We start from the raw sequence: 11579 nt of genomic DNA on the forward strand, positions 1-11579 counted from the left end.
GAGATTTCTGTACTGACCATGCCAGGAGAAAGCGAGGGAAAAGAGAGAGAGAGCGAGGGGGGGGAGGAAAAGAGAGCGAGGGGGGGGAGGAAAAGAGAGCGAGGGGGGGAGGAAAAGAGAGCGAGGGGGGGAGGAAAAGAGAGCGAGGGGGGAGGAAAAGAGCGCGGGGGGGGAGGAAAAGAGAGCGAGGGGGGGAGGAAAAGAGCGAGGGGGGGAGGAAAAGAGCGAGGGGGGAGGAAAAGAGCGAGGGGGGAGGAAAAGAGCGAGGGGGGAGGAAAAGAGCGAGGGGGGGAGGAAAAGAGACCGAGGGGGGAAAGAGCGCGGGAAGGAGGAAAAGAGAGCACGGGGGGGAGGAAAAGAGAGCACGGGGGGAGGAAAAGAGAGCACGGGGGGAAGAGAGCGGTGGGGGGAAGAGAGCGATGGGGGGGAAGAGAGCGAGGGGGGGAAGAGAGCGGTGGGGGGAAGAGAGCGATGGGGGGGAAGAGAGCGAGGGGGGGAAGAGAGCGAGGGGGGGAAGAGAGCGAGGGGGGGGAAGAGAGCGAGGGGGGAGAAGAGAGCGAGGGGGGAGAAGAGAGCGAGGGGGGAGAAGAGAGCGAGGGGGGAGAAGAGAGCGAGGGGGGGGAAGAGAGCGAGGGGGGGGAAGAGAGCGAGGGGGGAGAAGAGAGCGAGGGGGGAGAAGAGAGCGAGGGGGGAGAAGAGAGCGAGGGGGGGAAGAGAGCGAGGGGGGAAGAGAGCGAGGGAAACGAGGGATAAGAAGGGGGCAGAGAAGAGGGGGAAGAGGGGAGGGGGAGAAGAGTGGGGGAAGAGAAGAGAGTGGGGAAAGAAGGGGGGGCAGAGGTGCTCTGTCACCAACTGTCTGCACTCTGTGACTTGTGGTGCAGGTGACAGAGTGCAGACAGTTGGTTCCATGCAGCAGGACAGATGGCAGAGCACAGCGGTGACATGCCTGTCAGTGTCTTGCTGCGTCCTGCAGTGCTGCTGGGAGGAGCAGATGATCACACTGCCCGACACCGGCCGCTCTCCTGACATCGCAGCAGAGCGGGCGGGTGGAGAGTGTGATCAGATACTTACGTGCAGGGGGGGTTTCAGCTGAAGAACCCCCCCCCGTATTCCACACTGGCGCCCCATGCCTCACCATCTGCAGGACGCTTTGCCGGCTCCACACTGATGTCCTCCGGCTCCTCCCCTCGATGCTGGGCTGTGATGTGCGGTAGTCACCGCCCACAGCCCTGTCACTCAATCTGAGTGGTGCCAGCATCCTGTGACGTACCCGACGAGTTTGAGAGCCCGGAAATGCCGGGACGTCAGAGGATGCTGGCGGCCACAGCTCCAGGGGGTCATGTGACAGGCACTGAGCGTGCAGGATAGCGCCGCTCAGTGCCAGAACTGGAAACAGAAGCCAATGGAGAAAACGCTTAGAAAGGTAAGTAGAACTCCTACAGAAAATAAAAAAAATGGGTGAACCCCCCCTTTAAACAACAGTGTGGGGTGACCGCTGTTTTGGATTACCAGCAGACTGCAGCTGTCTGCTTTACCTTAGTTGGCTTCCAAAATGACTCCATGTCATTTTTTTAAATTATTGAATTTGTGGCTAAAGACGAGGCTAAACCCCCTTTAGGACCACATGAAAAGCACTAAAGGGTGCAAGCTTTGATTATGTATGGGTTTGGGACAGTGGGACATTATATATGTGTTTCACATCTATCTATTTATGCTGCCTCCATTTTGTTGCTTAAATTGCTTAAATTATTGCCAAAGGATTTAAGGTTTGTTAGGGGCTTTGCACCTGTCATAGTTTTCTATTTTTGATGTGATGTTCCTTCCTTTTTTATCTATCTATATCCTATCTATCCTATTCATCAATCTAAAATGTAAAACTTCATGTTAAAAGCAGATCACGCACGCATGTCCATGTGCTTTTCATGTGTTGTCCATGTGCTATCCGTGTGTCACGTGTTTTTCTTGTCCCCATTTACTTGTTTTGGTGCTCCATGCAAGCACTCCTAGCATGCCGCGATTTGCCCCGTATGCCAAATTTTGTAGAGTGAATACTAGCAGATGTGCTCTGCTCTATTGTTTAACATTGGTGCGAGTGCAATGCCATTTTTTTCTCGCATTGCACTTGCAGATTTTATACGCAAATGTAACTAAACTCTAAACCTTATACAAGTTATACACAGGTAAACATAGACAACAGTCATATGCATATATATACTATATAAACAGGCTTCATATAGGTGAGTGCATGTGAAGCTGCTGTAGCGATAACATTCGCTACGGCAGCTATCACAATGATATCGCTGCTGCGACGGGGGCGGGGCCTATCGCGTGCGACATCGCAGCATCGGCTTGCGATGTCGCAACGTGCAAAGCCCGCCTTAGTCTAAAGTGTATTTCCAGTGATCTGATCTGCCCATTGTAGTTCTATACTTTATATTTAAGGTTTAAGATTTCTACATATCTAATATGGAAATGGTGTGAACATGCTATTTAATCCTTCTGAAATCTCATGTGTTTCTGGAAGGTATTTACCTATGTAATGTATGATAATTATAATTTTTCCTCTTGGCTTTCTAATGGCTCAGGTGTCACTGAGCATTATTTGCATATTTCTTATGACATCATGAACATTCTCACTTTGTGATGTCATAAAGACATATTCCAATAACTCCGTGTCTGAGGCTCTAAACTCTATCAGTGTTGTTTTCTTCTTCTGAGGATACAGTTCTGTTTCTTTGCGACCTTAGCGACTAGTGGCTACTGGAAGCGATTTTAGTGATTTCACTATTTTTTTTTTTAGAAAATGTCTGGTTCTATCCAGACCACAATGTGGCTTTTATTGCTGCTAATATCGTTATTCATTGGACCATCTCTCTGCTGCATTGAATGCGATTCCAGAGGCAAAAAGGCTATGGAACAGTTCAAAACTTTTATCAATAGCCAAATCAATGAAGACATTAATGATTTCGTGACCATCAAGCAATTTGCCAAATCTGCTGAGCGAGAAATCATCAAATATCTTAAAGATGAAATTGTGATGCTCGGTAAGTCTCTCATTTCTATTGTATATACTATATTTTCCTAACTCTTAATAATTGATGGATAGATAGATAGATAGTTATGACACCAGTAATAATTGTATTTATTTAATTCCAGATCATTATGCCATCTCAGAAATAGCATCAGAATATAAAAAATGTGTGGATTTGATTCACGAAATGGACTTTACAGGTAAATTCAACGATTCCATGAAGATTAAAATGTAGTTTCTATTACTAATGCAAAATTTATATTAATGTTTTTAGGGGCTGAGGTGGGAGCAAACACTAATAGATGAGGGGATTGTAATATCTGTCATTATTCTTTCTCCTTATATATTGTAGCCGTCCGACTTAAGGAAACTGTTGAACTTCATTTCCAAAGGCTTAAAGAGACAGTCCGGAAAATAGTGCAGGAATCTAACAGTAAGTGAAATATTTCTTCTTGTGGAGCCAGGCTGTGCCTGGAATAGATAGAAGCATTTTCCCATGTTACATTTATTCATTCACCTCCCAATATTGATGTATTGAAAGTAATAGAATATAATTACTTAGTATCCTGACTTTTCTGCAATGTCAGGTAGTCATTTTTATTTCTAGCTATTAAATACTGTGTTTCTCTGCCATATTGTTGTTTAATTTGTAATTCTGCATTTCTTCATTCTCTTTTTAAGGGAGGTGCCCAAATAAACAAGGTAAGTTCTTATACAATACTACAAACCTTTCACAGCCTCATGTAGAAATACGAGTAGAGACACAAACTATAGGTTTCCGCACAGACACCAGTCATACCATCACTCTTATTTCCTACCCTACATCATATTTCTGTAATGGCGGCCAGTTCTGTACATTACTGTTACTGCATGAGTCTGACAACCAAAAGCTTCACTAATTTGTTATTTCTCATTTTTTCAGGTGCTAATAGCTGTGGTAAGTACATTTTATACTTGATTTCAGCCTCTTGATTGATTTTCTTATTGTCTATTATTACAAGGTTTTAATACTCTATGTGCATTTCCCCAGGTTTAATGGTGCAAACCTATGTCCACTGTGATACCTGCCTGGATAAAAAGATCATCTGTGCCGGGGGCCTACCGGTAAATCAAGGTACTTTATTAGATTTATTTTTTAGGAAGAGAAAATATATAGGCCCTGATTATTCATAGTAATTTTACCAGAATTCTTGGTGAAATTAAGTTGAAAAGAAGCAAAATCTTTCAGCAACTTGTAGTTGTGCAAAACTTTTGCGACTTTTGGTGTTTTCCCACCAGTTCCTCCAAAATGAGTAAAGCTAGGATGGGATGAGGGCGCGTGATGCCACAGCTTGTCTAATTGATGTTTCTTAGGCCAGATATATATTACTGCAGTCATGACTGAATTAATATTTGTGGCAAGGAGCATAAAGGTGCACGACACTTGTCAGATGTTCCTAATTCATTTAGAGCGGCGCACCTCGCCCATGAGTGAAAGGGGTGGTTGGTTTGGGGGATTTAGTCCGTGACACCACCCACAGGTCGTGGTGCAGATGGGCACCACCACTGCTGGGGACGGGGATCCCGGGAGTGATGGTAGTCAGCAGCTGGGATGTTGTTTTCCCCCTCCGTGGGTAGGGGTCGGTGGTCCCGGGGCCCGGTGGTGTGACGGGGAGGCAGGGTTGGTGAGGTGCAGGGCTGCAGGGACAGCACGGCGCGGTGCCGGATGGCACGAGTGTACTCACTCAGTAAGAAATGTACAAAGTCCTCGGTAAACCAAACGGCTGGATGGATGGGTCCCGCAGCCGGCTGCAGTGTCTCTCCCCGGACAGGTGATGGCGGCTGTCTTTCCCTGCACCTTGATGTTCCCGTTTGACTACTATGGATCCCCAACGGTAGTCCGCTCCCCGGTGTATGGGTACCGGAGGAGGCCGTTTGCCCGCAGGCGCTGGCCCTTGGGTCTCTAGCCTTAGGCGGTAGCTGTATACCCTCATGATGTGGGCGGTTGCCTTCAATCGGGACTTTTGTTGTTAGGAAACCCCTGGGGTTTCAGTCACATCCGGATCTGACTATTGTCGGGGCTCCAAACCTGGTCGGGGTCCGATGGCCCTGCCTGTGTGTGCTGGCTTCACTTTGCTCCCCGGTCGGTACCGGCGGGCCGTCGCCCGACCCCGGTCCTACGGTTCCGCGTTGCTTCACCACTCCTGCAGATGGCCACCACCATCTGCCAACCTTGCTGTCAGTGTCTGGGCCACAAACCCAGGCACCCAAGTGTTCACTCCTCACTCTTCACTGCTCAACACTCAACTGTCAATTTTCCCACCTCCAGGCCTGTGAACTCCTCGGTGGGTGGGGCCAACCGCTTGGCTCCGCCCCACCTGGTGTGGACATCAGACCCTGGAGGGAGGCAACAAGGGTTTTGTGTTTGGGTGGTGTCCCTGTCTAATGGGGGTGGGGTGTTTGTTTTATCTGTGGGCCGCCCCTCTATGGGCGGCACGGTGGCTCAGTGGCTAGCACTGCAGTCTTGCAGCGCTGGGGTCCTGGGTTCAAATCCCACCAAGGACACCATCTGCAAGGAGTTTGTATGTTCTCCCCGTGTTTGCGTGGGTTTCCTCCGGGTACTCCGGTTTCCTCCCACATTCCAAAGACATACAGATAGGGACTCTAGATTGTGAGCCCCAATGGGGACAGTGTTGCCAATGTATGTAAAGTGCTATGGAATTAATAGCGCTATATAAATGAATAAAATTATTATTATTATTATTATTATCTGTGACGACCTGGCTAGGCTAGGGCGCCACAAGAACATCGCTGGTCGTGGTGAATCGGGGACAAATGTCCTTTATGTAAATTATATTTGTAAAATATTTGTAAAGTAATCTGCCAGGAGAAAATTGTGATCGCTGACTGGTTACTTGCATATAAATAGGATTCTGTGTATGTTGGGCACACATTGTGGGTGTCACTGTTTGGGGTCTTTACCACTAGCACTATAATACAGAAAGAGATACATTTATATTCTGTAACATAATATAATTAGCGCCTGAACTGATTAGTGTTACTAATAAATATTATCTGGAGAGCTGATTAGATACAGTAGCAGGATGGAGAGAATACTCTGATATATGGCCCCCATTATCGTTCATTTCATATCTATAAATACAATATTTCAGGAGAGGTTTTCAATATTAGAATAAGGTTCTCATTCTACAGAAATGACAGGATTCCTGTGACTGGGTGATGGGGTTTATTGTATGATTTCTCCTTTCTTCACAGAGTACTTTGATAGATGCAGCTGTGTGTGCATGGACAAGAAATGTACTGGTAAGTATTATCCTATATTCCTATATATACATTACTATATAGAGATAAGTTTTATCTGAATCGCAGCCCTCAGATTTGGATGTGACTCAGCCCCTTGGCCACAATGTGATCTGTACAGCCGAGCCGCAGTCCGGGCTTTACACTTTGTGCACAATTATTAGGGAATTTGTTCTTTTGGTGATTCCTTTTATTATTGAACATCTACAGTGCCTGTTGGTCAATTCAAGAGGTTAATAAACCTGAAATCTGAATATTTAGGAAAGTAAAAGTGAGGTTTTTCTTTTTTTAGGAGAATATATGTGTACATAATTATTGGCATATATTAGAATGTAAAATTATGTAACAATGAAAAATCTAAATGTTCCCATCTTAATTGTTTATTTTCATTTGTACAATAATATATTTCTGCCATTAATAAAATATCAGTGACCAATATAGCATCCTTTCTTCAATAGCCGTCATAAGTCTTCTACCCATGGAGTCTGTCGGTTTCTTAATCTATGGACACTTTTTGGGCAGCCCCTACCTCAGCGCTCCAGACACTGTGCAGGGAGGGACTGATTTCATTCTTAGCTATTTCAGGATTGCTGCACCCCCCTCTGTAAGACTTTTATCAATGGCTGACTTTTCAGACTCAGTTGAATCTCCTTTTTGGCCCTTTTCCCTGAGGGAAACAAGCTGCTTAATAATTCTGCACACCTTGATAAAGGGTGTTGTATCCTTAGATCACAGCGTCCGTCATTACACAAATGATAGGCTTAATAGAATAAGCATTGAAGTTTATACAGCTTGGAGTTGGTAATTGTCATAAAAATGATGATATGGTCAAAATACTCACTTGTCTAATAATTGTGCACACAGTGCGGTAAAACACAAGCCGCATAGTGCTCACTATACATTACAGCTTCAGAAGACTTCCAATAGGCCAGAGATCATGGCAGATAATCTTACAATGTACATGAATTTGATTCCTAATAATGAGGATCCTGCAGGTTCCATAATAAGCAGAATATAAGGGTCTATTTAATGCTAAATTCAGATTTAATTATTTCTTTATCAGATTTGAAGACCGGACATAAGTGCTCTCCCTGCAGAGACCAGGAAATTCACATTTCGGAGACTATAGATTGTGGAGGTGAGGAGACATTATAATACGACCAGTTACTTTTAGCTATAGGACCTGATTAATTATAGTGGTAATGTGAGAAATCTGGTGTAAAATACTTTGAAGTCACAAAATGTTTGCAGCACTTCAGGATGTGCAACAATTTTTAGGGTTTTCATATTTTTATGCCAGTTTTGGTCAGTTCCTTCAAAATGGGCAGACTGAGTGAGTGTCTGGGCAGGGTGGGGTGTGGTGATGCCTAATCATCTAATTAATCATATGCTGTAGCATACTTAACACCACAATTCTTACTCCAGTCACTGACTAGAGAAAGATTTGTAGCGAAGCACACAGAGGCCCACAACACGTGAGACACACTTGATTCTTTGAGGGCACGGAGAGAAATCAGGCAGAGGGAGACACAACCATTATACTGAGCTGTCAGGTCTTTTACCTCACATCGGAGCTTAAGTCACATCTACACAGTTCAGTATTGCAGTATAATTTCCTACATGCCTCTGCTGCTTTCTGTATGATCAATAAAAAATGGAGGGCAGGAATCCATCCCTCGTTCTCTGTGTGCTGTGTATAGGAGAGATCACAGCACCCAGTCTCCTCACACCAGCTCAGAGGGGATTGCAAATTATAAAACAGCCTGTAGAGGGGAAGATCAGTGTAACATGCAGGACACAAGTCATAATGGCCAGATAGAGCGTTATTCCTCAAGTGCCACGGACAATTTACTGTGAAAAATGACTTGAAAGTACAGTCACCCTGTGAATGCAGATACAGAATAGCTACACAATTACTTCTCTAAAGTTTTCTGTTATTTTTTTTTAATGTAGAAAGGAATATAGAAGTTGCAGAGGATGAAGATCTAATCCTGGATTGTAGCTTTCCATGGCATTCCCTGCTGGAGCAACCCTATAAAAACAACTTTGTTAGGGTAAGTACAAGACAGATTACCTAAAGTATATGGGTAAAAATCAGAGATTAGATTATGAAAATAACTTCTATCATTGTACATACAACCATAAATTCGGGGATTAGTTCCCCAATGATAATGACAATAATAGAAATAATCCTGATAATAAATCATTGTAACATTATGACTTGTATCTTTTCAGCTTTTCTCCAGCGTGTTTCCCTTTTCTCCATTCATTGAACTCGAATCTAAAGTGATTGAGGAGCCCTATATAGAGATGAAGGGCGTCCAGAAGAAAGATGAAGGCATGTACATGTGTTCTACCATTCTGCAGTCTGACGTGCCGGTCAGTAAGATCATCTATCATGTGAAAGGTGAGGCTATATTATAGTAAAGAAGACGTCCAGCTCATGCTAGTTTTCTCGTTTGGAGCTCGGATCCACTCATCCGGGACTAATGATAATGGAAGAAAATTCTGAGTCCAGCTTTACAAACTCCGACTTCATGACTAAGGATGCTTGATATCTGAAACGCATGGAGGCAAAATAGGGGAATCTGGCGTCTGCTGTATACACCACATTTTATTATAATAGAAGTCGAAGTTTGTGATGCTGGACTCAGAAGATATATTATCACTGACACTGCTGAGTCTTAATATTTAGATACATGGGATTCAGAAAACTCTGTAGATGATTATTATACGGATTAAAGATCTAGGCCCAATTCATAAAAGCTTTTACACCAAAAATGTGTAAAAAAAGGTTTGAAAAGTCACAAAATTTTGGTACACATCAGAGTTGCACCAAAATTGTGTGCCTTTTGGCGTATTCATGCCAGTGTCTCAAGCTTTACCAAAATGGGCAGAGCTGAGCGGGACAGGAGTGTGACGCCACAGCTTGTCTAATCCATGATGAGCTGTGACACTCCCTATGCCAGAAATCTTAATCCGGGATTGGAGTACAATTTTTGACATGCATTCAGATTTTTTTTCCTTATGGCATGTACTCTATGGATTATTTGTATAATTTGATAGATCAGACTTTTACAGATGTGGCAATACCATATGTTATTTTTTTTCTTTCAGTTTCACATTGGCAATAGGGGTTATTGAGACTTCATTGCTTGTTCTATATGCTGTGATAGTACTCTATTGAAGTGTAGAAAAAATGACGTTCACCTGTGAAGCTCAGCTGAAGGCTGGGGTGTGCAGGAGGACTGAGATGGCAGCCATTGTGGACATACCAACGCCCAAGGCTGAAATAACTGACAACCCATAGTCTGTGATTATGTCGCAGAGGGACTGAGATTTACAGTAGCATTTAAATTGTTAAGTAGCAGAGAGCAAAACTCACTATAGCTGACACTGATACATACATCTCCTGCGTACGGTGCAGGCTCAGCTCCTGAACTTGCTACATACATGGAGACCGTTAATTAGTAGGATGTACAATCACATCCTGTATTGGGAAGGGGTTAATGTTCTATAAGTTACCATTCTTTAGATGAAATAAACTAATAAAGATTTTTGTTAACTTAGTTGTCAAAGGACCTGCAAGGACGACAGGAAGATACAAGCCTCGTCCTACTCTTCCTAATGAGCTTGACATCACTACGCCGGAGCTACCATTTATTCAGACACAATCCTTCAAAATAATATTGGTGGCCGGCGGCATCACCATCCTATTGATTGCTGGAATATGGTATGTACCGTTCATAGTATACAAGTAATAATTATAATTATGATGAGGTTTTTAGAGTTTCATGTAAATAACAGATATAAAATAACATACATACTGGGGTTTTTTTCCAGCATTTGTATTTGTGTATACCGGTTCAAGAAAATGAAGAACAAGACTCTAGAACCAGTATAGTATGAAATATGAAGAACAATCAAGCACCATCCTATGGGTACGGTTCCACTTGCGTTCTGCACGGACGAGTGCAAACCGATAAAACATCGGATTGATCTTACTCTAGTGCAAAACCATGGGACTGTGTCCATCTGTCCCATGACCCTCGGCTGATGCTCGCAGCAGAGGGTCATTAGCTCTCGCATCGGAAGCTATGCGCAAGTGGAACCGTACCCTATTATATAGTTACATGGGTTGAAAAAAGACCTAGGTCCATCTAGTTCAACCTTCCTCCATCAATTATACATTTGGGCGGCACGGTGGCTCAGTGGTTAGCACTGCAGTCTTGCAGCACTGGGGTTCTGAGTTCAAATCCCACCAAGGACAACATCTGCAAGGAGTTTGTATGTTCTCCCCGTGTTTGCGTGGGTTTCCTCCGGGTTCTCCGGTTTCCTCCCACACTCTAAGACATACTGATAGGGACCTTGAATTGTTAGCGCTGTGGAATTAATAGCGCTGAATAAATATTATTATAGAACATTATTTTGTCAATAAATCATTTCTAACTGACAATGTTTTGTGTACTGAGGAAATCATCAACATTTTTTAAAAGCTCTTATTGTATCTGCTATTACTACCTTTTGTGATAGAGTAGTCAGATTGTGGAATGCCCAAACTGTAAAGAACCCTTTGTGATTTAGCTGCCGGAATCGGCTTTCTTCCACTCACAGTGAATGCCCCCCTGATCCTTAGTATTACTTTGGAAGGAATAAGTCATGTGCCAGTCCTTTATATTGACCTACACATGTATTTATACATATAAATGAGATCTCCTCTGAGACATCTTTGTTTCTAAGCTAAACAAATCCAGCTTTTTAACCTCTCATCATATGGGACAGCTTCCATTCCTTTCTATAATCTAGATGTCCGCCTTTGAACTGACTCTAAATTATGAATGTCCTTTTTAAAATGTGGAGCCCAAAAATGTGGCCTTACAAGTAATTTATAGAGGTGTAATAATATGTTGGGATCACGGGATATAATCTCTTTTTATACACCCTAAAATTTTGTTTCCTCTTGACATTGCGTATGTACCACCCCGCTCGCGGCAGCCGAGCCGCTCGGATCCAGACCTTCTGTGGGTGGCTCGAGGGTCTCCGGACCCGGGGGTCTCGCGGTCACTTCAACTAAAAGGGGTTTGTGGTTTGGTGACGTAGATGTATGGCCGTAGCCGCGTTAAGTCTGTGACGCCACCCACGGGATGTGGCGAAGGTGTACACCACCGCTGCAGTTATGGGGCACCCGGGGGAGATGTTTGGCAGCAAATTGTTAACCCCTCCGTGGGTAGGGATGGTGGCCTCGGGA

At 44.0% G+C, this 11579-nt stretch overlaps 1 protein-coding gene across 1 annotated transcript; it reads left to right on the forward strand.

Moving 5' to 3' along the window:
* Window positions 1-2712: 2712 nt before the first annotated feature.
* On the forward strand, window positions 2713-10693 carry LOC142291818 (izumo sperm-egg fusion protein 1-like). Its single transcript, XM_075336652.1, has 12 exons — window positions 2713-3044; window positions 3157-3231; window positions 3384-3464; window positions 3713-3733; window positions 3954-3968; window positions 4062-4145; window positions 6287-6334; window positions 7395-7469; window positions 8285-8385; window positions 8567-8738; window positions 9902-10064; window positions 10175-10693. Exons 1-12 carry the CDS (start codon window positions 2804-2806, stop codon window positions 10233-10235), a joined length of 1137 nt encoding a protein of 378 aa, XP_075192767.1. The 5' UTR covers window positions 2713-2803; the 3' UTR covers window positions 10236-10693.
* Window positions 10694-11579: the final 886 nt, after the last annotated feature.

The sequence above is a fragment of the Anomaloglossus baeobatrachus genome, chromosome 1, assembly GCF_048569485.1.
Source record: "Anomaloglossus baeobatrachus isolate aAnoBae1 chromosome 1, aAnoBae1.hap1, whole genome shotgun sequence".
Lineage (NCBI taxonomy): Eukaryota > Metazoa > Chordata > Amphibia > Anura > Aromobatidae > Anomaloglossus > Anomaloglossus baeobatrachus.